The sequence below is a fragment of the Triticum urartu genome, chromosome 1A (genome assembly GCF_056163025.1).
Source record: "Triticum urartu cultivar PI428250 chromosome 1A, HENAU_Tu73, whole genome shotgun sequence".
Lineage (NCBI taxonomy): Eukaryota > Viridiplantae > Streptophyta > Magnoliopsida > Poales > Poaceae > Triticum > Triticum urartu.
Window position 1 is genome coordinate 127118247 of NC_141873.1, and position 25835 is coordinate 127144081.

A 25835-nucleotide genomic window follows, 5' to 3' on the forward strand; every position below is an offset into this window, starting at 1 on the left:
TCCCTCGTTTACCATCGGAAACTGCAAGTCTTTTCATCACCCCCAAAAAAACATGAACGGTTAAGTTACCATTGGAAAGCGGAAATCCCCTTGAACGAGTGACTAAATTGAGTCAACTGCTGTGAACTTCCCCAAAAAGAGTCTTGAGGGCCGTCTTCATGCAACGAATAAAACCAAATTTTGGTAGTAGTATGAGTATACTAAAATTTTCTCAAACTCTGTTCTGATTTCTGAAACCAATCGAACTTTAAAAGAAAATCAGCACTGGGTTCTTGACAATCTTTTTTCAGGCTAAGTTAGTAACGGATATATGACCAAATTGAACACCAAGAAGACGCAGAGACAGCCCATTCAATCAATGCAAAATCAATAACTGATTCGGTAGACCGTATGTACAAGAGGAAAATTACAGTGCACCAGTTGGGTAGACTTTGCAAAGACAGAGGTCGAAAGCAGTCAGCCCCACCGGCGGCCGATCACAGGTTGTGCAGCGGGTTCGACCCCGTCGGCGCGAACCTCTTGTCGTCCCGGAAGAAGCCGCCGAATCGCCGCGGGGCGAAGGGAGCGATGGTGGTGGCGCGGCCGCCCCGAGTCTGACGGCCCACCGTCCTCCTCCGCTCCTGCCTCCACTGCTCCGCCGGCACCGGAGCCAAGACGCCGGTGCGTGATGCAGAGTCAGGGGCGGAAGGTGACGGGACGACGAGGAGCGACGCCCCCCTCAGCGCGAGAGGGATGAGGGAGAGCAGTACGAGAATCTTGACGCAGTTCATGCCGGCGGCTCCCTCTCTCTCTTTCTCTCTCGGCGTAGATATTGGTTGGGGCGGCGGAGTGAGCGGATATATGGGAGCGGCCGGTGAGTGAGAGGAGACGACAGTGGCGAGCATTGGCGTTGGTTGGCAACTTGCGTAAATGCGTAATCGGCAATGATGGACGGAATGGATGCAGTCATGCGGAGAGAGAAGAAACAGAGAGTGATTTGACGTAGGAGGGAGGGAGGGGGGAGCAATGAGCCAAAGGGGGAGCAGCTTTCTAGAGGAGCAAGTGAGCCCAGCGTCGCGTATTATTCGTACCGGTTTTCGATTGGACGGGTGAGGAATCATGAAATGACAGTGGCATCCCTCACTGGCTCACTGGCTCTCGCTCTCTCCTCCCGAAACAACTAAGTTGATGCGTGCAAAATAGTGGCATCCTGGCTTAACCCATGACACTGTCAGGGCATGATTGTTATGTGGAGGTGGATTCAGGGTGAGTAGTTCAGGATAGATCTAGGTTCTCATGGAGTGGAGTACCCACAAAAAGAAAAAGGTACTCATGGAGTAGTAGAGGTGTTATGTTGATGTACCAACTCACGGTTGATGAATAGATTGGAAGTTTTCTCGAAAAAAAAAACTCACGGTGAAGGGTTGATACTTTTCTCCCCATAACATATTGATGAACATGTTTGTGCGTACTCGAGAAAAAAAGATTATAGCTGTGGCGTGACGATGAAGAAAAGAGAAGGCCTATACTAAAGACATCTTCAAGAATTTGTGCTTCAGTTCTGCAAAAAAAATGTTTCTGCTAGAAGGGGATTCTTTGGAGAGTAGGAAATGGCCGAAGCATCAGAATTTGGCGTGACAACTGGATTCCTAGACCATTCAGTTTCAAACCGGTTACCACTCAGGGCACATGCAGAATCAGGTTTGTGGCGGATCTGTTTAATCCTAACGGCTCTTGGAATCTGGCCTTACTTCAACAATACTTCCTCCTAGCTGATGTTGTGGAAATCTCTAAAATTAGAGCATCCCCGAGACAGGAGGAAGACATCATTGCTTGGGGGCCAGGCAAACAAGGTGTATTCTCTATGAAAAGCGCTTACAACTTTGCGTTTGAAGAGGTTTATCGATATGCAGAATCGGCCTCCAGTTCAGCCCCGGATGGTAGACGAAAAGGATGGCAGCTGATATGGAAATGTGACATACCCCCTTCGGCCCGTAACTTTGCTTGGAGAGTGGCAGTTGATTCTTTGCCAACCTGGCAAAATAAGCATAAACGCGGGCTGGAAACATCTGAACTCTGTACGCTTTGTGCTACAGAACTTGAAGATAATTTTCACCCATTTTTGCGGTGCCCTCTTGGCCGGAATTTATGGTATACAATGGCGGAGGTCTGGTCCCTGCCAGATATCAATATGGTAGAGCATACGGGGAAAGAGTGGTTGTTGCATGCTTCAGATCCTATGTCCGATGTTGATCGATCCATGTTACTGATGACCTTGTGGCGTACTTAGTTTGTCCGGAATGAGGTGGTCCACCATAAACCCCCACCTCCCGCTGAGTCCTCGAAAAGGTTCCTGGTGAGCTATCTCGATTCCCTGCTAGGACTTAAAACTGATACATGCAACTATCAGGGAAAGGGTAAGACTCCTATTGCTACACCAGTGGTGAGCTCCAAATTCCACGCATATTGGTCGATGGAAATTGCCGGATGCTGGTTGGGTCAAGTTGAACACAGATGGATCGGTTGGTGAATATGGTAGTGCTGGTGCTGTCATGGTCCTTAGGGACGACAAGGGAGCTATTATTTTTTCATCATGTCGAGCGCTTTTCTCTTGCAGAGATGTGTTGGAAGCTGAGCTATGTGCGTGCATGGAAGGTCTCTCTTTGGCGATCCAACGCACCGAGCTACCAATTATCGTGGAGATGGATTCTATGGTTGCCATGATGATGATTCAGGCGCAAGGAGTGGATAGATCCTTATATTCAGCCATTGTAAGAGAGATTAAGTATATTTTGAGTCTACATAGGTCTTGTATTACTTTTGCTAGTCGTTCTCAGAATAAGGTTAGCAACAGTCTAGCTTCTTTTGCGAGGATTGAAGATAGGATTATGACTTGGTTTGGTTCAGGACCTTCAATAGCTGTAGAGCTAGCCCTTGCTGATTGTAACTCCTTTGTTTTTGAGTAATACAAGTCTTCTACCCGCAAAAAAAGAAACTTAGAGCAACATCAACTATCCGATGCCTCCCAGCTACGTCGCGCCGAGGGGAGGGTCTCGCAGGGCAACCTTCTTCAAGTGAACCCATAGTTTTTTTTATGCAGTCGCGGGCTCATATGTGAAGGAAATATGCCCTAGAGGCAATAATAAAGTTGTTATTTATATTTCCTTATATCATGATAAATGTTTATTATTCATGCTAGAATTGTATTAACCGGAAACTTAGTACATGTGTGAATACATAGACAAACAGAGTGTCACTAGTACGCCTCTACTTGACTATCTCATTAATGAAAGATGGTTAAGTTTCCTAGCCATGGACACGAGTTTTTATTTGATGAACGGGATCACATCATTAGAGAATGATGTGATTGACATGACCCATCCGTTAGCTTAGCACTTTGATCGTTTAGTTTACTGCTATTGCTTTCTTCATGACTTATACATGTTCCTATGACTATGAGATTATGCAACTCCCGAATATCGGAGGAACACTTAGTGTGCTATCAAACGTCACAATGTAACTGAGTGATTATAAAGATGCTCTACAGGTGTCTCCGATGGTGTTTGTTGAGTTGGCATAGATCAAGATTAGGATTTGTCACTCCGATTCTCGGAGAGGTATCTCTGGGCCCTCTCGGTAATGCACATCACTATAAGCCTTGCAAGCTATGTGACTAATGAGTTAGTTGCGGGATGTTGCATTACGGAACGAGTAAAGAGACTTGCCGGTAACGAGATTGAACAAGGTATGATGATAGTGACGATCGAATCTCGGGCAAGTAACATACCGATGACAAAGGGAACTGCTACCTCTTGAGCATGTGTTGGTTTTACCTTGAAGAGAAAAGGGTGATGCAGCAAAGTAGCGTAAGTATTCCCCTCAGTTTTTGAGAACCAAGGTATCAATCCAGTAGGAGACCACACGCGACTCACCTCGTACCTACACAAACAAATAAGAACCTCGCAACCAACACGATAAAGGGGTTGTCAATCCCTTCACGGCCACTTGCAAGAGTAAGATCTGATAGAGATAATAATAATAAGATAAATATTTTTGGTATTTTTATGATATAGATTGAAAGTAAAGATTGCAAAATAAAATAGATTGGAAACTTGTATGATGGAAAATAGACCCGGGGGCCACAGGTCTCACTAGTGGCTTCTCTCAAGATAGCATAAGTATTACGGTGGGTGAACAAATTACTATCGAGCAATTGATAGAAAAGCGAATAATTATGAGAATATCTAGGTATGATCATGTATATTGGCATCACGTCCGTGACAAGTAGACCGACTCCTGCCTGCATCTACTACTATTACTACACACATCAATCGCTATCCAGCATGCATCTAGAGTATTAAGTTCATAAGAACAGAGTAACGCTTTAAGCAAGATGACATGATGTAGAGGGATAAACTCATGCAATATGATATAAACCCCATCTTTTTATCCTCGATGGCAATAATACAATACGTGTCATTTCCCTTTCTGTCACTGGGATCGAACACCGCAAGATTGAACCCAAAGCTAAGCACTTCTCCCATTGCAAGAAAGATCAATCTAGTAGGCCAAACAAAACTGAAAATTCGGAGAGACTTGCAAAGATAACCAATCATACATAAAAGAATTCAGAGAAGATTCAAATATTATTCGTAGATAATCTTGATCATAAACCCACAATTCATCGGATCTCGACAAACACACCGCAAAAGAAGATTACATCGAATATATCTCCAAGAGAATCAAGGAGAACTTTGTATTGAGATCCAAAGAGAGAGAAGAAGCCATCTAGCTAATAACTATGGACTCGAAGGTCTGAGGTAAACTACTCACACACCATCAGAGGGGCCATGGAGTTGATGTAGAGGCCCTCCGTGATCAATGCCCCCTCCGGCGGAGCTCCGGAAAAGGCCCCATGATGGGATCTCTTGGGTACAGAAGGTTGGGGCAGTGGAATTAGGTTTTCATGGTGCTCTCTGATGTTTTCAGGGTACATATGTATATATAGGAGGAAGAAGTAGGTCGGTGGAGCCACGAGGGGCCCACAAGGGGCCCATGAGGGTGGAGGGCGCGCCCAGGGGGTAGGCGTGCCCCCTGCCTCGTGGCCTCCTTTTTGATTGCTTGACGTCCACTCCAAGTCCTCTGGATCACGTTTGTTCCAAAAATCACGCCCCTGAAGGTTTCATTCCGTTTGGACTCCGTTTGATATTCTTTTTCTACGGAACACTGAAATAGGCAAAAACAGCAATTTGGGCCGGGCCTCCGGTTAATAGGTTAGTCCCCAAAATAATATAGAAGTGTATAAATAAGCCCATTAAACATCCAAACAGAATATATAATAGCATGGAACAATCGAAAATTATAGATACGTTGGAGACGTATCAAGCATCCCCAAGCTTAATTCCCGCTCTTCCTCGAGTAGGTAAATGATAAAAACAAAATTTTTGATGTGGAATGCTTCCTAACATATTTCTCAATGTAATTTTCTTTATTGTGGCATGAATGTTCAGATCCGAAAGATTCAAGATAAAAGTTTAATATTGACATAAAAATAATAATACTTCAAGCATACTAACTAAGCAATCATGTCTTCTCAAAATAACATGGCCAAAGAAAGTTCATCCCTACAAAATCATATAGTTTGGTCATGCTTCATTTTCGTCACACAAGAATGCTCTCATCATGCACAACCCCGATGACAAGCCAAGCAATTGTTTCATACTTTAGTAATCTCAAACTTTTTTCAACTTTCACGCAATACATGAGCGTGAGCCATGGATATAGCACTATGGGTGGAATAGAATACAACGAAGGGGTTATGTGGAGAAGACAAAAAAGGAGAAAGTCTCACATTGACGCGGCTAATCAATGGGCTAGGGTGATGCCCATCAATTGATGTCAATGCAAGGAGTAGGGATTGCCATGCAACGGATGCACTAGAGCTATAAATGTATGAAAGCTCAACAAAAGAAACTAAGTGGGTGTGCATCCAACTTGCTTGCTCAGGAAGACCTAGGGAACTTGAGGAGGCCAATTGTTGGAATATACAATCCAAGTTCTATAATGAAAAATTCCCACTAGTATATGAAAATGACAAAACAAGAGACTCTCTATCATAAAGATCATGGTGCTACTTTGAAGCACAAGTGTGGAAAATGGATAGTAGCATTGCCCCTTTTTATTTTATATTTATTTATTTTATTTTTTGGGCCTTTTTTTATTTGGCCTTTCTCTTTTTTTCTTTTGGAACAATGCTCTATTAATGATGATCATCACACTTCTATTTATTTACAACTCAATGATTACAACTCGATACTAGAACAAGATATGACTCTATATGAATGCCCCCGGCGGTGTACCGGGATGTGCAATGACTCATGAGCGACATGTATGAAAGAATTATGAACGGTGGCTTTTCCACAAATACGATGTCAACTACATGATCATGCAAGGCAATATGACAATGATGATGCGTGTCATAGTAAACGGAATGGTGGAAAGTTGCATGGCAATATATCTCGGAATGGCTATGGAAATGCCATAATAGGTAGGTATGGTGGCTGTTTTGAGGAAGATATACGGAGCTTTATGTGTGATAGAGCGTGTCGTATCACAGGGTTTGGATGCACCGGCGAAGTTTGCACCAACTCTCAAGGTGAGAAAGGGCAATGCACGGTACCGAAGAGGCTAGCAATGATGGAAGGGTGAGACTGCGTATAATCCACGGACTCAACATTAGTCATAAAGAACTCACATACTTATTGCAAAAATCTACAAGTCATAAAAAACCAAGTATTATGCGCATGCTCCTAGGGGGATAGATTGGTAGGAAAAGACCATCGCTCGTCCCTGACCGCCACTCATAAGGAAGACAATCAAATAACACCTCATGTTTCAAATTTGTTACACAACGTTTACCATACGTGCATGCTACGGGACTTGCAAACTTCAACACAAGTATTTCTCAAATTCACAACTACTCAACTAGCACAACTTTAATATCACTATCTCCATATCTCAAAACAATCATCAAGTATCAAACTTCTCTTAGTATTCAATGCACTTATATGAAAGTTTTTTATAATATCAAAAGCAAATTACCATGCTGTTCTAAAGGACTCTCAAAATAATATAAGTGAAGCATGAGATATCAATTATTTTTATAAAATGAAACCACCACCGTGCTCTAAAAGATATAAGTGAAGCACTAGAGCAAAAACTATATAGCTCAAAAGATATAAGTGAAGCACATAGAGTATTCTAATAAATTCCGATTCATGTTTGTCTCTCTCAAAAGGTGTGTACATCAAGGATGATTGTGGTAAACTAAAAAGCAAAGACTCAAATCATACAAGACGCTCCAAGCAAAACACATATCATGTGGCGAATAAAAATATAGCTCCAAGTAAAGTTACCGATGAACAAAGACAAAAGAGGGGATGCCTTCCGGGGCATCCCCAAGCTTAGGCTTTTTGGTGTCCTTGTATTTTACCTTGGGGTGCCATGGGCATCCCCAAGCTTAGGCTCTTTCCACTACTTGTTCCATAATCCATCGAATCTTTACCCAAAACTTGAAAACTTCACAACACAAAACTTAGCAAGAGAATCTCGTGAGCTCCGCTAGCGAAAGAAAACAAAACACCACTTCAAAGGTACTGTAATGAACTCATTCTTTATTTATATTGGTGTTAAACCTACTTTATTCCAACTTCTCTATGGTTCATAAACTCTTTTACTAGCCATAGATTCGTCAAAATAAGCAAACAACACACGAAAAACAGAATCTGTCAAAAACAGAACAGTCTGTAGTAATCTGTAGCTAACGCAAACTTCTAGAACCCCAAAAATTCTAAAATAAATTTATGGATGTGATTAATTTATCTATTAATCATCTGAAAAAGGAATTAACTAAATATCACTCTCCAATAAAAAATTGCAGCAATTCTCGTGAGCGCTAAAGTTTCTGTTTTTTACAGCAAGATCAAAAAGACTTTCCCCAAGTCTTCCCAACGGTTCTACTTGGCACAAACACTAATTAAACAAGGTAAATCGCCATGATAATGGTAAGGTAAATCGCGAAAACTCATCTCATACTCTCTACGTAAGCAAGCTTTCTTTGTGGCAAGCAAAAGTAATCAAAAGGGCTAAATTTAACGGGACAAAAGTCCCCAAGATCAAGCTCGGGAGGTGTTGGTTCCTCCTTTGGCCCCTCATATTGCACAACCAATTCATCATTATAAGCATTCTTTTGGCAAAAAGTCATGAGCCTTTGTTCAAGGGAAAAACCTAGCCCATTGTTCTGGATAGCAAAATTATCATTAAGTTCAGAGATCCTATTAACAAGAACATCGGTAGGAACCTTTTTTCTAAGGTTTTCATTAAAAGCAACATGATCTAAAGATTGTAAACGCATAATGTCTTCTTGATAAAAAAGGATTGCTTCTATGGGAGGACGGCCAACATCCACCCTATAATGCGCAAAAATTTCATTTGCTTCTTTTATTATAAATCTAAACTCATGAGCTAAAAAGATGGCTGCTCCTCGCTTAACAGAAGAATGCTCAATATAAGAAAATTCTAGGAAAATCCTTTGTATGGAAGGATGCATATGTAAAAATTCTCTTCCAAGTTCAACTATGAGCAAAGATATAACATCTGTGAGACTACTAGTTTTATGAAGAATAGACCCGCTCATGTTGGGCAAAGCACCGGCACAAGTAAAGAAATCTTGAATAACTCCCTTCCCAATAATGTTACCGCTACCAATCCGAAACCTTTTAGTGTGTAAAATAGTAGGATTTTCAAGAGGATCATCAATAGCATCAAAGTTTTCCATATTATTATCCTTATCAATGATAACCTCCCCAGTTTCAGACATGAAGACAACAAGTTGCAAAAATAATGAGCACACAGAAGGCAGGAAGGAAAAAGAGGCGAACGGGAAAGAGAGGGCGAATAAAACGGCAAGGGTGAAGTGGGGGTGAGGAAAATGAGAGGCAAATGGCAAATAATGTAATGCGAAGGATAAGAGTTGTGATGGGTACTTGGTATGTCTTGACTTGGCGTAGATCTCCCCGGCAACGGCGCCAGAAATCCTTCTTGCTACCTCTTGAGCATGCGTTGGTTTTCTCTTGAAGAGGAAAGGGTGATGCAGCAAAGTAGCGTAAGTATTTCCCTCAGTTTTTGAGAACCAAGGTCTCAATCCAGTAGGAGACCACACGCGAGTCACCTCATACCTACACAAACAAATAAGAACCTCGCAACCAACGCGATAAAGGGGTTGTCAATCCCTTCACGGCCACTTGCAAGAGTGAGATCTGATAGAGATAATAATAACAAGATAAATATTTTTGGTATTTTTATGATATAGATTGAAAGTAGAGAGTGCAAAATAAAATAGATTGGAAACTTTTATGATGGAAAATAGACTCGGGGGCCATAGGTTTCACTAGTGGCTTCTCTCAAGATAGCATAAGTATTACAGTGGGTGAACAAATTACTGTCGAGCAATTGATAGAAAAGCGAATAATTATGAGAATATCTAGTTATGATCATGTATATAGGCATCATGTCCGTGACAAGTAGATCGACTCCTGCCTGCATCTACTACGATTACTCCACACATCGACCGCTATCCAGCATGCATCTAGAGTATTAAGTTCATACGAATAGAGTAACGCTTTAAGCAAGATGACATGATGTAGAGGGATAAACTCATGCAATATGATATAAACCCCATCTTTTTATCCTCGATGGCAACAATACAATACATGTCGTTTCCCTTTCTGTCACTGGGATCGAACACCGCAAGATTGAACCCAAAGCTAAGCAATTCTCCCATTGCAAGAAAGATCAATCTAGTAGGCCAAACCAAACTGAAAATTCGAAGAGACTTGCAAAGATAACCAATCATACGTAAAAAAAATTCAGAGAAGATTCAAATATTGTTCATAGATAATCTTGATCATAAACCCATAATTCATCGGATCTTGACAAACACACCGCAAAAGAAGATTACATTGAATAGATCTCCAAGAGAATCTAGGAGAACTTTGTATTGAGATCCAAAGATAGAGAAGAAGTCATCTAACTAATAACTATGGACCCAAAGGTCTGAGGTAAACTACTCACACATCATCGGAGGGGCCATGGAGTTGATGTAGAGGCCCTCCGTGATCAATGCCCCCTCCGGCGGAGCTCCGGAAAAGGCCCCAAGATGGGATCTATTGGGTACAGAAGGTTGCGGCGGTGGAATTAGGTTTTCGTGGTGCTCTCTGATGTTTTCAGGGTACGTAGGTATATATAGGAGGAAGAAGTAGGTCGGTGGAGCCACGAGGGGCCCACGAGGGCGGAGGGCGCGCCCCCTGCCTCATGGCCTCCTCGTTGATTGCTTGACGTCCACTCCAAGTCCTCTGGATCACGTTTGTTCCAAAAATCATGCTCCCGAAGGTTTCATTCCGTTTGGACTCCGTTTGATATTCTTTTTCTGTGAAACACTGAAATAGGCAAAAAACAACAATTTGGGTTGGGCCTCCGGTTAATAGGTTTGTCCCAAAAATAATATAAAAGTGTATAAATAATCCCATTAAACATCCAAAACAAAATATATAATAGCATGGAACAATCAAAAATTATAGATACGTTGGAGACGTATCAGGAACAACGTATGTTGTTGTGCGGTTTGACCGATAAAGATCTTCGTAGAATATGCAGGAACCAATATGAGCATCCATGTTGCACTATTGGTTATTGACCGGAGATGAGTCTCGGTCATGTCTACATAGTTCTCGAACCCGTAGGGTCCGCACGCTTAATGTTCGATGACGATTGATATTATGAGTTTATGTGATTTGATGTACCGAAGGTTGTTCGGAGTCCTGGATGTGATCACGGACATGATGAAGAGTCTTGAAATAGTCGAGACATGAAGATTGATATATTGAAAGGTTATGTTTGCACACCGGAAAGGTTTCAGATTAGTTCGGGCATTTTCTGGAGTACCAGGGGGTTACTGGAACCCCCTTGGGGCTTAATGGGCCTACATGGGCTTTAGTGAAAGAGAGGAGGAGGCGGCCAAGAGGTGGGGAGCGCCCCCCAAGCCCAATCCGAATTGGGAGGGGAGCCGCCCCCTTTCCTTTCTCTCCCTCTTCCCTCCCCCCTCCTAGTAGGACTAGGAAAGGGGGGAACCTACTCCTAGTAGGAGTAGGATTCCTCCCTTGGGCGCGCCCTAGGAGGCCGGTCAACCCCCCTCCACTCCTTTATATACGGAGGATGGGGGAACCCCATAGACACAAGTTGATCTCTTAGCCGTGTGTGGTGCCCCCTCCACAGATTTCCACCTCAGTCATATTGTCGTAGTGCTTAGGCGAAGCCCTGCGTCGGTAACTTCATCAGCACCGTCACCATGCTGTCGTGCTGACGACACTCTCCCTCGGCCTCAGCTAGATCTAGAGTTCGAGGGACGTCACCGAGCTGAATGTGTGGAGATCGCGGAGGTGCCGTGTGTTCGACACTTGATCGGTTGGATCGCGAAGACGTTCGACCGCATTACTTAACGCTTCCGCTTTCGGTCTACAAGGGTACGTGGACACACTCTCCCCGCTCGTTGCTATGCTTCTCCTAGATAGATCTTGCGTGATCATAGGAATTTTTTTGAAATACTACCTTCCCCAACAGTGGCATCCGAGCCAGGTCTATGCATAGATGTTATATGCATGGGTAGAAAACAAAGGAGTTGTGGGTGTGGGTATATACATATTGCTTGTCGTCACTAGTTGTTTCTTGATTTGTCGGTATTGTTGGATGAAGCGGCCCGGACCGACATTACATGACTGCGTTCATGAGACTGGCGCTACCGACGTGCTTTACACATAGGTGGCTGGCGGGTGTCGGTTTCTCCAACTTTAGTTGAATCGGATTCAATGAACATGGTTCTTTCTGAAGATCAAAAAGCAATCACTATACCATGTTTGCCATAGGTAAGAACGGTTCTTGCTAAGACCGTTGCAGCCACGTAAAACTTGTAACAACAAAGTAGAGGACGTCTAACTTGTTTTTGCAGGGCATGTTGTGATGTGATATGGTCAAGACGTGATGATATATAATTTGTTGTATGAGATGATCATGTTTTGTAATAGTTATCGGCAACTGGCAGGAGCCATATGGTTGTCGCTTTATTGTATGAAATGCAATTGCCATGTAATTGCTTTACTTTATCACTAAGCGGTAGCGATAGTCGTAGAAGCAATAGTTGGCAAGACGACAACGATGCTTCAATGGAGATCAAGGTGTCAAGCCGATGACGATGGTGATCATGACGGTGCTTTGGAGATGGAGATCAAAGACACAAGATGATGATGGCCATATCATGTCACATATTTTGATTGCATGTGATGTTTATCTATTATGCATCTTATTTTTGCTTAGTATGGCGGCAACATTATAAGATGATCCCTCACTAAATTTAAAGGTATAAGTGTTCTCCCTGAGTATGCACCGTTGCTACAGTTCGTCGTGCCGAGACACCAGGTGATGATCGGGTGTGATAAGCTCTACGTTCACATACAACGGATGCAAGCCAGTTTTGCACACGCAGAATACTCGGGTTAAACTTGATGAGCCTAGCATATGCAGATATGGCCTCGGAACACTAAGAGCGAAAGGTCGAGCATGAATCATATAGTAGATATGATCAACATAGTGATGTTCACCATTGAAAACTACTCCATCTCACGTGATGATCGGACATGGTTTAGTTGATACGGATCACGTGATCACTTAGATGATTAGAGGGATGTCTATCTAAGTGGGTGTTCTTAAGTAATATGATTAATTGAACTTTAATTTATCATGAACTTAGTACCTTATCGTATTTTGCATGTCTATGTTGTTGTAGATAAATGACCCATGCTACTGTTCCGTTGAATTTTAATGCGTTCCTAGAGAAAGCTAAGTTGAAAGATGATGGTAGCAACTACACGGACTGGGTTCGTATCTTGAGGATTATCCACATTGCTGCACAGAAGAATTACGTCCTGGAAGCATCGCTAGGTGCCAAACCCGCTGCAGGAGCAACTCAAGATGTTATGAACACCCGGCAGAGAAAGCTAATGACAACTCGATAGTTCAGTGTGCCATGCTTTACGGCTTAGAACCGGGACTTCAACGACGTTTTGAACGTCATGGAGCATATGAGATGTTCCAGGAGTTGAAGTTAATATTTCAAGCAAATGCACGGATTGAGAGATATGAAGTCTCCAATAAGTTCTACAGCTGCAAAATGGAGGAGAATAGTTCTGTCAGTGAACACATACTCAGAATGTCCGGGTACCACAATCACTTGAATCAGCTGTGAGTTAATCTTCTGGTTGATAGTGTCATTGACAGAGTTCTTCAATCACTGCCACCAAGCTACAAAAGCTTCATGATGAACTCTAATATGCAAGGGATGGATAAGACAATTCCCGATCTCTTTGCAATGCTAAAGGCTGCGGAGGTAGAAATCAAGAAGGAGCATCAAGTGTTGATGGTTAACAAGACCACCAGTTTCAAGAAGAAGGGCAAAGGAAAGAAGGGGAACTTCAATAAGAACGGCAATCAAGTTGCTGCTCAAGTGAAGAAGCCCAAGTTTGGACCTAAGCTTGAGACTTAGTGCTTCTACTTCAAAGGGATTGGTAACTGGAAGTGGAACTGCCCCAAGTATTTGGCGGAGAAGAAGGATGGCAAAGTGAAAGGTATATTTGATATACATGTTATTGATGTGTACCTTACTAATGCTCGTAGTAGCGCCTGGGTATTTGATATTGGTTCTGTTGCTAATATTTGCAACTCGAAACATGGGCTACGGATTAAGCGAAGATTGGCTAAGGACGAGGTGATGATGCGCGTGGGAAATGGTTCCAAAGTCGATGTGATCGCCGTCGGCACACTACCTCTACATCTACCTTCGGGATTAGTTTTAGACCTGAATAATTGTTATTTGGTGCCAGCGTTAAGCATGGACATTATATCTGGATCTTGTTTGATGCGAGACGGTTATTCATTTAAATCAGAGAACAATGGTTGTTCTATTTATATGAGTAATATCTTTTATGGGCATGCACCCTTGATGAGTGGTCTATTTTTACTAAATCTTGATAGTAGTGATACACATATTCATAGTATTGAAGCCAAAATATATAATTTTAATAATGATAGTGCAACTTATTTGTGGCACTGCTGTTTAGGTCATATTGGTGTAAAGCGCATGAAGAAACTCCATGCTGATGGGCTTTTGGAATCACTTGATGCTTGCGAACCATGCCTCATGGGCAAGATGACTAAGACTTCGTTCTCCGGAACAATGGAGCAAGCAACAGACTTGTTGGAAATAATACATACAGATGTATGTGGTCCGATGAGTGTTGATGCTTCACAGATGATTTGAGCAGATATGGGTATATCTACTTGATGAAACATATGTCTGAAACATTTGAAAAGTTCAAAGAATTTCAGAGTGAAGTGGAAAATCATTGTAACAAGAAAATAAAGTTTCTATGATCTGATCGTGGAGGTGAATATTTGAGTTATGAGTTTGGTCTTCATTTGAAACAATGCAGAATAGTTTCGCAACTCATGCCATCTGGAACACCATAGCGTAATGGTGTGTCCGAACGTCGTAATCATACTTTATTAGATATGGTGCGATCTATGATGTCTCTTATTGATTTACCGCTATCGTTTTGGGGTTATGCTTTAGAGACGGTTGCATTCACGTTAAATAGGGCACCAACTAAATCCATTGAGACGACACCATATGAACTGTGGTTTGGCAAGAAACCCAAGTTGTCGTTTCTTAAAGTTTGGGGCTGCGATGCTTATGTGAAAAAGATTCAACTTGATAAGCTTGAACCCAAATCGGAGAAATTTGTCTTCATAGGATACCCAAAGGAGACTGTAGGGTACACCTTCTATGACAGTTCCGAAGGCAAGATATTCGTTGCTAAAAATGGATCCTTTCTAGAGGAGGAGTTTCTCTCGAAAGAAGTGAGTGGGAGGAAAGTAGAACTTGATGAGGTAACTGTACCTGCTCCCTTATTGGAAAGTAGCTCATGACAGAAATTAGTTAGAGTGACTCCTACACCAATTAGTGAGGAAGCTAATGATGATGATCATGAAACTCCTGATCAAGTTACTACGGAACCTCGTAGGTCAACCAGAGTAAGATCCGCACCAGAGTGGTACGGTAATCCTGTTCTGGAAGTCATGTTACTTGACCATGACGAACCTACGAACTATGAGGAGGTGATGATGAGCCCAGATTACGCAAATGGCTTGAGGCCATGAAATCTGAGATGGGATCCATGTATGAGAACAAAGTGTGGACTTCGGTTGACTTTCCCGATGATCGGCAAGCCATAGAGAATAAATGGATCTTCAAGAAGAAGACTGACGCTGACGGTAATATTACTGTCTATAAAGCTTGACTTGTTGCAAAAGGTTTTTGACAAGTTCAAGGAGTTGACTACGATGAGACCTTCTCACCCGTAGTGATGCTTAAGTCCGTCCGAAGCATGTTAGCAATTGCCGCATTTTATGATTTTGAAATTTGGCAAATGGATGTCAAAACTGCATTCCTTAATGGATATCTTAAAGACAAGTTGTTGATACGTCTCCGTCGTATCTATAATTTTTGATTGTTCCATGCCAATATTCTACAACTTTCATATACTTTTGGCAACTTTTTATATTATTTTTGGGACTAACATATTGATCCAGTGCCCAGTGCCAGTTCCTGTTTGTTGCATGTTTTATGTTTGGTAGAACATCCATATCAAACGGAGTCCAAACGGGATAAAAACGGATGGAGCTTATTTTTGGAATATTTGGAAAATCTGGGAGAAATATCAACGTGAAACGGTGTCCGAGGTGGGCATGAGGTAGGGGGCGCGCCCCACCCCCCTAGGCGCGCCCCTGACCCTCGTGGTCCACCCGTAAGGCGGTTGATGCCCTTCTTCGGCCGCAAGAAAGCTATTTTTTGGTAAAAAAATCACGGCGAAGGTTTCGGTCCAATCGGATTTACGGATCTCCATATATATACGAAACGGTGAAAGGGCAGCAGAAGAGAACGTAGAAATAGAGAGAGACAGAGAGACAGATCCAATCTCGGAGGGGCTCTCGCCCCTCCCATGCCATGGAGGCCAAGGACTAGAGGGAAAACCCTTCTCCCATCTAGGGAGGAGGTCAAGGAAGAAGAAGATGAAGGGCCCCCTCTCCCCTTCTCTTCCGGTGGCGCCGGAACGCTGCCGTGGCCATCATCATCATCATCATCATCATCATCATCACCGCGATCTACACCAACACCTCCGCCATCTTCACCAACATCTCCATCACCTTCCCCCCTCTATCTACAGCGGTCCACTCTCCCGCAATCCGCTGTACCCTCTACTTGAACATGGTGCTTTATGCTTCATATTATTATCCAATGATGTGTTGCCATCCTATGATGTCTGAGTAGATTTTCGTTGTCCGATCGGTGGTTGATGAATTGCTATGATTGATTTAATTTGCTTGTGGTTATGTTGATGTCCTTTGGTGCCTATCATATGAGCGCACGCGTGGATCACACCCTAGGGTTAGTTGTATGTTGATAGGACTATGTATTGGAGGGGTAGAGTGACAGAAGCTTCAACCTAGCATAGAAATTGATGCATACATGATTGAAGGGGGACCAATATATCTTAATGCTATGGTTGGGTTTTACCTTAATAACGTTAGTAGTTGCGGATGCTTGCTAATAGTTCCAATCATAAGTGCATAGAATTCCAAGTCAGGGATGACATGCTAGCAGTGGCCTCTCCCACATAATACTTGCTATCAGTCTAGTAAAGTAGTCAATTGCTTAAGGGCAATTTCGCAACTCCTGCCACCACTTTTCCACACTCGCTATATTTACTTTATTGTGTCTTTACTTAAACAGCCCCTACTTTTTATTTACGTAATCTTTATTATCTTGCAAACCTATCCAACAACACCTACAAAGTACTTATAATTTCATACTTGTTCTAGGTAAAGCGAACATCAAGCGTGCGTAGAGTTGTATTGATGGTCAATAGAACTTGAGGGAATATTTGTTCTGCCTTTAGCTCCTCGTTGGGTTCGACACTCTTACTTATCAAAAACTGTTGCGATCCCCTATACTTGTGGGTTATCAAGACCTTTTTCTGGCGCCGTTGCCGGGGAGCAATAACTTGGGGTGAATATTCTCGTGTGTGCTTGTTTGCTTTATCACTAAGTAATTTTTATTTGCTGTTCTTAGTTGTTCTTTATCTTTAGTTATGGATATGGAACACGAAATACCAAAAAAATTAGGTGTACCTGCTATTCATGGAGATGGGGAACCTCCTAAAACCCTCGATGCTCGTTATGTGACAGAAATTATGTACTACTTTGATAATCCTGAGAAAACCCCATTCAATCTGGTAATGGGAGTAACGTTGGATCAACGTGAATACTTTAGGGATTATCGCTTGACACAAAAAGGGAAACTATTATGGGATCAAATTTATATATTGAAGTGGTATGCTCGGCAAGTATGCTTGAGTTATAATTATACTTGTTGCTCTAGGATGAAGGCTCCACACTGAGGGAGTGCTGGATTAGGGGGTCTCTGGACAGCCGGACTATATCCTTTGGCCGGACTGTTGGACGATGAAGATACGAGATTGAAGACTTCGTCCCGTGTCCGGATGGGACTCTACTTGGCGTGGAAGGCAAGCTAGGCAATACAGATATGTATATCTCCTCCTTTGTAACCGACCTTGTGTAACCCTAGCCCCCTCCGGTGTCTATATAAACCGGAGGGTTTTAGTCCGTAGGACAACATACAATCATACCATAGGCTAGCTTCTAGGGTTTAGCCTCTTTGATCTCGTGGTAGATCAACTCTTGTAATACTCATATCATCAAGAACAATCAAGCAGGACGTAGGGTATTACCTCCATCAAGAGGGCCTGAACCTGGGTAAACATCGTGTCCCCTGCCTCATGTTACCATCCGCCTTAGACGCACAGTTCGGGACCCCCTACCCGAGATCCGCCGGTTTTGACACCGACATTGGTGCTTTCATTGAGAGTTCCACTATGTTCTCATCATAAGGAGGATGGCTCGCCTCGTTGTCAAGGACAACATCACCTCTGGGGGAGCCCTGGCGGTAGGCCAAACTCTCCGACTAGGCGGCTTCGTCATGACCGCCGGCTCGGCCGCGGCGCCGACGATGACTTCTCGGGTCATTGAAAATAGCCTCCACACCGGCTCGAAATTCGCCGAGCAGATGGATCCAATGGAGCTCTCCTCTTTGAACGAGCTCTCAGATCGCATCGCCACTCTGGGAGTCACTACGGACTACGATCGGATCGGGCTTAAACCCGACCAAAGGGAGATTAACTCTCTGCCGGTCACCCATCAGATAGCGGTGGTGGAGGAGCAATGCGGCGATTCTCCCTCTATCCTGAGGACGAACTATGTCCGGATTCCCGAGCTCCCCGAGCTGGATACTCGCTCACGGGAGGACACCGCCCTAACCCTGAATCCAGAATCAGGCCACATACCGAACCCACAGGGCAACATCCCGGAGCCCGAACTTCCAAGATCGGAAACTCCCCTGCCCCGAGATCACAAATTGGGTCAAGGTCTAGAATTAAATCCACCCACCCACCCAGATACAAATGATCTTTCCCACATTAGGCAAGCGCCCCAAGAGACAGTACATCACTATTGGGCTAGATTCCTCCTTGTAATGAACAAGGTCAAGGACTGTCGCGAGGAAGACGCAATTTTGTTCTTTTGCAACAATTGCACGGACAAGGGAGTCCTCAAGGCCATAAGTCTCCATGACATAGCACACATCGCTGACTTGGCGGCCATAGTACGCAAATACTGTGTGATGGAAAGTGCCTGGAAAACCCAAACGCAATTTTGGGATAATCCGGCTCTGACAAAACCCCTAGTCCGGACTAAAAGGGTGCACTCTCATAAGTCGCCCGACTCAATTACAAAGAAGCAAAAGCCCACTACAGGGCGTGGAACCGTATTGGAGGGATGGCTTAACGGGCCCTGCAAAATCCATAGTACAGCGGATACCATATCAACACACAACCTTAGAGCATGTTTGGTACTCCGGCAGGTGGCCAAAAGCGGTGAGGATCTCCTCACCCAAAATACCTCAGAGCACCTTTCCACGGATAACAATACAATATTAATGGTCTTCGAGACCTTCGCCTCAAATAATAGGCGTAAGCGAGCACTCCGCAGCCTTGCCGAAGTCTGCCATGTGGCAGCAATAAATCCATGGAGCGACACGGCTATCACCTTCAATGCCAGTGACGAACCTAAATTCCGAACACCCGAGCACCAGCCACTTTAGTCCTCAGTCCAATTGTGGACGGCTTTCGGCTCACTAAGGTGCTCATGGACGGCGGCAGCTGATACGTCCATTTTGCGTCATGCTTTTATGTTAATATTTATTGCATTATGGGCTGTTATTTCACGTTATGTCACAATACTTATGGCTATTCTCTCTTATTTTACAAGGTTTACCATGAAGAGGGGGAATGCCGGCAGCTGGAATTCTGGCTGGAAAAGGAGCAAATATTGGAGACCTATCCTGCGCAACTCCAAAAGTCCTAAAACTCCACGGAATATCTTAAAATAAATAAAGAAAAATCGTCGCCAAAGATGAAGGCCAGGGGGCCCACACCCTGCTCACGAGGGTGGGGGGCGCGCCCCTCCCCCCTGGGCGCGCCCCCCTACCTCGTGGGCCCCCTGGTGGCTCTCCGACGCCCATCTTCTCCTATATGAAGTCTTTCGATGAGAAAAAAAATCATAAGCAACCTTTCGGGATGAGACTCCGCCGCCACGAGGCGGAACCTTGGCGGAACCAATCTAGGGCTCCGGCAGAGCTGTTCTGCCAGGGACACTTCCCTCCGGGAGGGGGAAATCATCACCATCGTCATCATCAACGCTCCTCTCATCGGGAGAGGGCAATCTCCATCAACATCTTCACCTGCACCATCTCATCTCCAAACCCTAGTTCATCTCTTGTATCCAATTCTTGTCTCTAAGTCCGGTATTGGTGCTAGTAGGTTGCTAGTAGTGTTGATTACTCCTTGTAGTTGATGCTAGTTGGTTTACTTGGTGGAAGATCATATGTTCAGATCCTTTATGCATACTATTACCCCTCTGATTATGAACATGAATATGCTTTGTGAGTAGTTATGTTTGTTCCTGAGGACACGGGAGAAGTCTTGCTATTAGTAGTCATGTGAATTTGGTATTCGTTTGATATTTTGATGAGATGTATGTTGTCTAACCTCTAGTGGTGTTATGTGAACGTCGACTACATAACACTTCACCATTATTTGGGCCTAGAGGAAGGCATTGGGAAGTAATAAGTAGATGATGGGTTGCTAGAGTGACAGAAGCTTAAACCCTAGTTTATGCGTTGCTTCGTAAGGGGCTGATTTGGATCCATATGTTTCATACTATGGTTAGGTTTACCTTAATACTTTTGTTATAGTTGCGGATGCTTGCAATAGAGGTTAATCATAAGTGGGATGCTTGTTCAAGTAAGAACAGCACCCAAGCACCGGTCCACCCACATATCAAATTATCAAAGTACCGAACGCGAATCATATGAGCGTGATGAAAACTAGCTTGACGATATTCCCATGTGTCCTCGGGAGCTCTTTTCCTTATATAAGAATTTGTCCGGCTTGTCCTTTGCTACAAAAAGGATTGGGCCACCTTGCTGCACCTTATTTACTTTCGTTACTTGTTGCTCGTTACAATTTACCTTATCACAAAACTATCTGTTACCACTTATTTCAGTACTTGCAGAGAATACCTTGCTGAAAACTGCTTATCATTTCCTTCTGCTCCTCATTGGGTTCGACACTCTTACTTATCGAAAGGACTACGATAGATCCCCTATACTTGTGGGTCATCAAGACTCTTTTCTGGCGCCGTTGCCGGGGAGTGTAGCGCCTTTGGTAGGTGGAATTTGGTAAGGAAAAATTTATATAGTGTGCTGAAATTTTCTATCACTTGTTACTATGGAAACTGAATCTCTGAGGGGCTTGTTCGGGGTATCTTCACCCCATCCAGTAGAGCAAAGAGTTGCTCCTCAACCTACTGAACCTATTGAAAATGAAACTCCTTTTGCATTTCCTTCGGGTATTATGGAAAAACTGCTGGCTAATACTTTTACAGGAGATGGGACAAAGCATCCCGACGAGCATCTACGCTATTTGGATGATATTTGTGGATTATTTAAGCTTGCAGGTATACCCGATGATGTTGTTAAGAAGAAGGCTTTCCCTTTATCTTTGGAGGGAGACGCATCGACATGGTATAGGCTATGTGATGATACGAGATCATGGAACTATAAAAGAATGAAATTGGAATTTCATCAAAAGTATTACCCTATGCATCTTGTTCATCGTGATCGCAATTATATGTATAATTTTTGGCCTCGCGAAGGAGAAAGCATCGCTCAAGCTTGGGGGAGGCTTAAATCAATGTTATATTCATGCCCCAATCATGAGCTCTCAAAATTGACAATTCTCCAGAATTTTTATGCTCGGCTTTCTGATAACAATCGCACCATGCTCGATACTTCTTGTGCTGGCTCTTTTATGATGAAGTCTATTGAATTCAGATGGAATTTATTGGATAGAATTAAACGCAACTCTGAAGATTGGGACCTCGACGAAGGTAAGGAGTCAGGTATGACACCTAAGTTTGATTGTGTTAAATCTTTTATGGATACCGATATTTTCCGTAAGTTTAGCACTAAATATGGACTTGACTCTGAGATAGTAGCTTCTTTCTGTGAATCTTTTGCTACTTATGTTGATCTCCCCAAGGAGAAGTGGTTTAAATATCATCCTCCCATAGAAGTAAAAGTAGCTGCACCTATTTAAGTTGAAGAAAAGACCATCACTTATAATGATCCTATTGTTCCCACCTCTTATGTTGAGAAACCACCTTTCCTTGCTAGAGTAAAGGATCATGCTAAAGCTTCAACTGTTGTTTGTAAAAGCAATACCAGAACTTATACACCTCCTGAGCAAGTCAAAGTAGAACCTAATATTGCTATTGTTAAAGATCTCTTGTCTGATAATATTGATGGGCATGTCATTGAATTCTCTGGTGAAACTGCTAGAATTGCTAAACCCTGTGATAGAGATAAACATAGACCTGTGGTAGGCATGCCTGTTATTTCTGTTAAAATAGGAGATCATTGTTATCATGGCTTATGTGATATGGGTGCTAGTGCTAGTGTTATACCCATTGACTTATATAAAGAAATTATGCATGATATCGCACCTGCTGAGTTAGAAGATATTGATGTTACAATTAAACTTGCCAATAGAGATACTATATCTGCAATGGGAAGTGTTAGAGATGTTGAAGTCTTGTGTGGGAAAACCAAATATCCCGCTGACTTTCTTGTTCTTGGTTCTCCACAAGATAGCTTTGGTCCCATTATTTTTGGTAGACCCTTCTTGAATACTGTTAATGCTACGATAGACTGCAAAAAGAATGTTGTTACTGTTGGCTTGAATGATATGGTTCATGAGTTTAATTTCTCTAAATTTAGTAAACAACATCGTGAGGAAGAATTGCCTAGTAAGGATGAAATTATTGGTCTTGCTTCTATTGCTGTACCTCCTAGTGATCCTTTAGAACACTATTTGCTAGACCATGAAAATGATATGTTTATGAATGAAAGAAAGGAAATAGATGAAATATTCTTTAAACAGGAACCTATTCTGAAACACAATTTGCTTGTTGAAATCCTAGGGGATCCTCCTCCACCCAAGGGTGATCCCGTTTTTGAGCTTAAACCGTTGCCTGATAATCTTAAGTATGCTTATCTTGATGAAAAGAAAATATATCCTGTTATTATTAGTGCTAACCTTTCAGAGCATGAAGAAGAAAGATTATTGAAAACTCTGAAGAAGCACCGTGCCGCTATTGGATATACTCTTGATGATCTTAAGGGCATTAGTCCCACTCTATGTCAGCATAAAATAAATTTGGAAGCGGATGCTAAACCAGTATGTGATCCTCAATGACGTTTGAATCCTAAAATGAAAGAAGTGGTAAGGAAGGAAATACTCAAGCTTCTGGAGGCAGGTATAATTTATCCCGTTGCTGATAGTCAGTGGGTAAGTCATGTCCATTGTGTCCCTAAGAAGGGAGGTATTACTGTTGTCCCTAATGATAAAGATGAATTGATTCCTCAAAGAATTATTACAGGTTATAGGATGGTAATTGATTTCCGCAAATTAAATAAAGCCACTAAGAAAGATCATTACCCCTTACATTTTATTGATCAAATGCTAGAAAGATTATGCAAACATACACATTATTGCTTTCTAGATGGTTATTCTAGTTTCTCTCAAATACCTGTGTCGGCTAAAGATCAATCAAAGACTACTTTTACATGCCCTTTTGGTACTTTTGCTTATAGACGTATGCCTTTTGGTTTATGTAATGCACCTGCTACCTTTCAAAGATGCATGATGGCTATATTCTCTGATTTTTGTGAAAAGATTTGTGAGGTTTTCATGGACGACTTTTCCATCTATGGTTCCTCTTTTGATGATTGCTTGAGCAATCTTGATCGAGTTTTGCAGAGATGTGAAGAAACTAATCTTGTCTTGAATTGGGAAAAGTGCCACTTTATGGTTAATGAAGGTATTGTCTTGGGGCACAAAGTTTCTGAAAGAGGTATTGAAGTTGATAAAGCCAAGGTTGACGCTATTGAAAAGATGCCATGTCCCAAGGACATCAAAGGTATAAGAAGTTTCCTTGGTCACGCCGGATTTTATAGGAGGTTCATTAAGGACTTCTCAAAAATTTCTCGGCCTCTGACTAATTTATTACAAAAAGATGTACCATTTGTCTTTGATGATGATTGTGTAGAAGCATTTGAAATACTTAAGAAAGCATTAGTCTCTGCACCTATTGTTCAACCACCTGATTGGAATTTACCCTTTGAAATTATGTGTGATGCTAGTGATTATGCTGTAGGTTCTGTTCTAGGGCAAAGAGTTGATAAGAAATTAAATGTTATCCATTATGCTAGTAAGACTCTAGACAATGCTCAAAGAAATTATGCTACTACCGAAAAGGAACTTTTAGCAGTTGTGTTTGCTTGTGATAAATTCAGACCCTATATTGTTGATTCTAAAGTAACTATTCACACTGATCATGCTGCTATTAAATATCTTATGGAAAAGAAAGATGCTAAACCTAGACTTATTAGATGGGTTCTCTTGCTGCAAGAATTTGATTTGCATATTGTTGATAGAAAAGGAGCTGAGAACCCAGTTGCAGACAACTTATCTAGGTTAGAGAATGTTCTTGATGACCCACTACCTATTGATGATAGCTTTCCTGATGAACAATTAAATGTCATAAGCACTTCTCGTAGCACTCCATGGTATGCTGATTATGCTAATTATATTGTTGCTAAATTTATACCACCTAGCTTCACATACCAACAAAAGAAAAAGTTCTTTTATGATTTGAGACATTACTTTTGGGATGACCCACATCTTTATAAAGAAGGAGTAGATGGTGTTATTAGACGTTGTGTACCTGAGCATGAACAGGAATAGATCCTACTCAAGTGTCACTCTGAAGCTTATGGAGGACACCATGCTGGAGATAGAACTGCACATAAGGTATTGCAATTTGGTTTTTATTGGCCTACTCTCTTCAAGGATGCCCGTAAGTTTGTTTTATCTTGTGACGAATGTCAAAGAATTGGTAATATTAGTAGACGTCAAGAAATGCCTATGAATTATTCACTTGCTATTGAACCATTTGATGTTTGGGGCTTTGATTATATGGGACCTTTTCCTGCCTCCAATGGATACGCTCATATTTTAGTTGCTGTTGATTACGTTACTAAGTGGGTAGAAGCTATTCCAACTAGTAGTGCTGATCATAACACTTCTATTAAAATGCTTAAGGAAGTTATTTTTCCGAGGTTTGGAGTCCCTAGATATTTAATGACTGATGGTGGTTCACACTTTATTCATGGTGCTTTCCGTAAAATGCTTGCCAAATATGACGTTAATCACAGAATTGCATCTCCTTATCACCCACAGTCTAGTGGTCAAGTAGAATTGAGTAATAGAGAGCTCAAATTAATTTTGCAAAAGACTGTTAATAGGTTTAGAAAGAATTGGTCCAAGAAACTTGATGATGCATTATGGGCATATAGAACTACATATAAGAATCCTATGGGTATGTCTCCGTATAAAATGGTTTATGGAAAAGCATGTCACTTACCTCTCGAACTAGAACATAAGGCATATTGGGCTATTAAAGAGCTTAACTATGATTTCAAACTTGCCGGTGAGAAGAGGTTATTTGATATTAGCTCACTTGATGAATGGAGAACCCAAGCCTATGAAAATGCCAAGTTGTTGAAAGAAAAAGTTAAAAGATGGCATGACAAAAGGATACAAAAGCGTGAGTTTAATGTAGGCGATTGTGTATTGCTATACAACTCTCGTTTAAGATTTTTTGCAGGAAAACTTCTCTCTAAATGGGAAGGTCCCTACGTTATCGAGGAGGTCTATCGTTCCGGTGCCATAAAAATCAACAATTTCGAAGGCACAAATCCGAAGGTGGTAAATGGTCAAAGAATCAAGCACTATATCTCAGGTAATCCTATAAATGTTGAAACCAATGTTATTGAAACCGTAACCCCGAAGAATACATAAGGGACACTTTCCAGAACGTTCCAGACTCCGAAAAGGAATAGGTATGTGGTACGGTAAGTAAACCGACTCCAA

At 42.3% G+C, this 25835-nt stretch overlaps 1 protein-coding gene across 1 annotated transcript; it reads right to left on the reverse strand.

Moving 5' to 3' along the window:
- Positions 1–350: 350 nt before the first annotated feature.
- LOC125521130 (uncharacterized) lies at positions 351–981 on the reverse strand. The gene has a single exon (XM_048686204.2). The coding sequence runs from the start codon at positions 882–884 to the stop codon at positions 477–479; it is 408 nt and encodes a 135-aa protein (XP_048542161.1). The 5' UTR covers positions 885–981; the 3' UTR covers positions 351–476.
- Between the last annotated feature and the right edge of the window lie 24854 nt (positions 982–25835).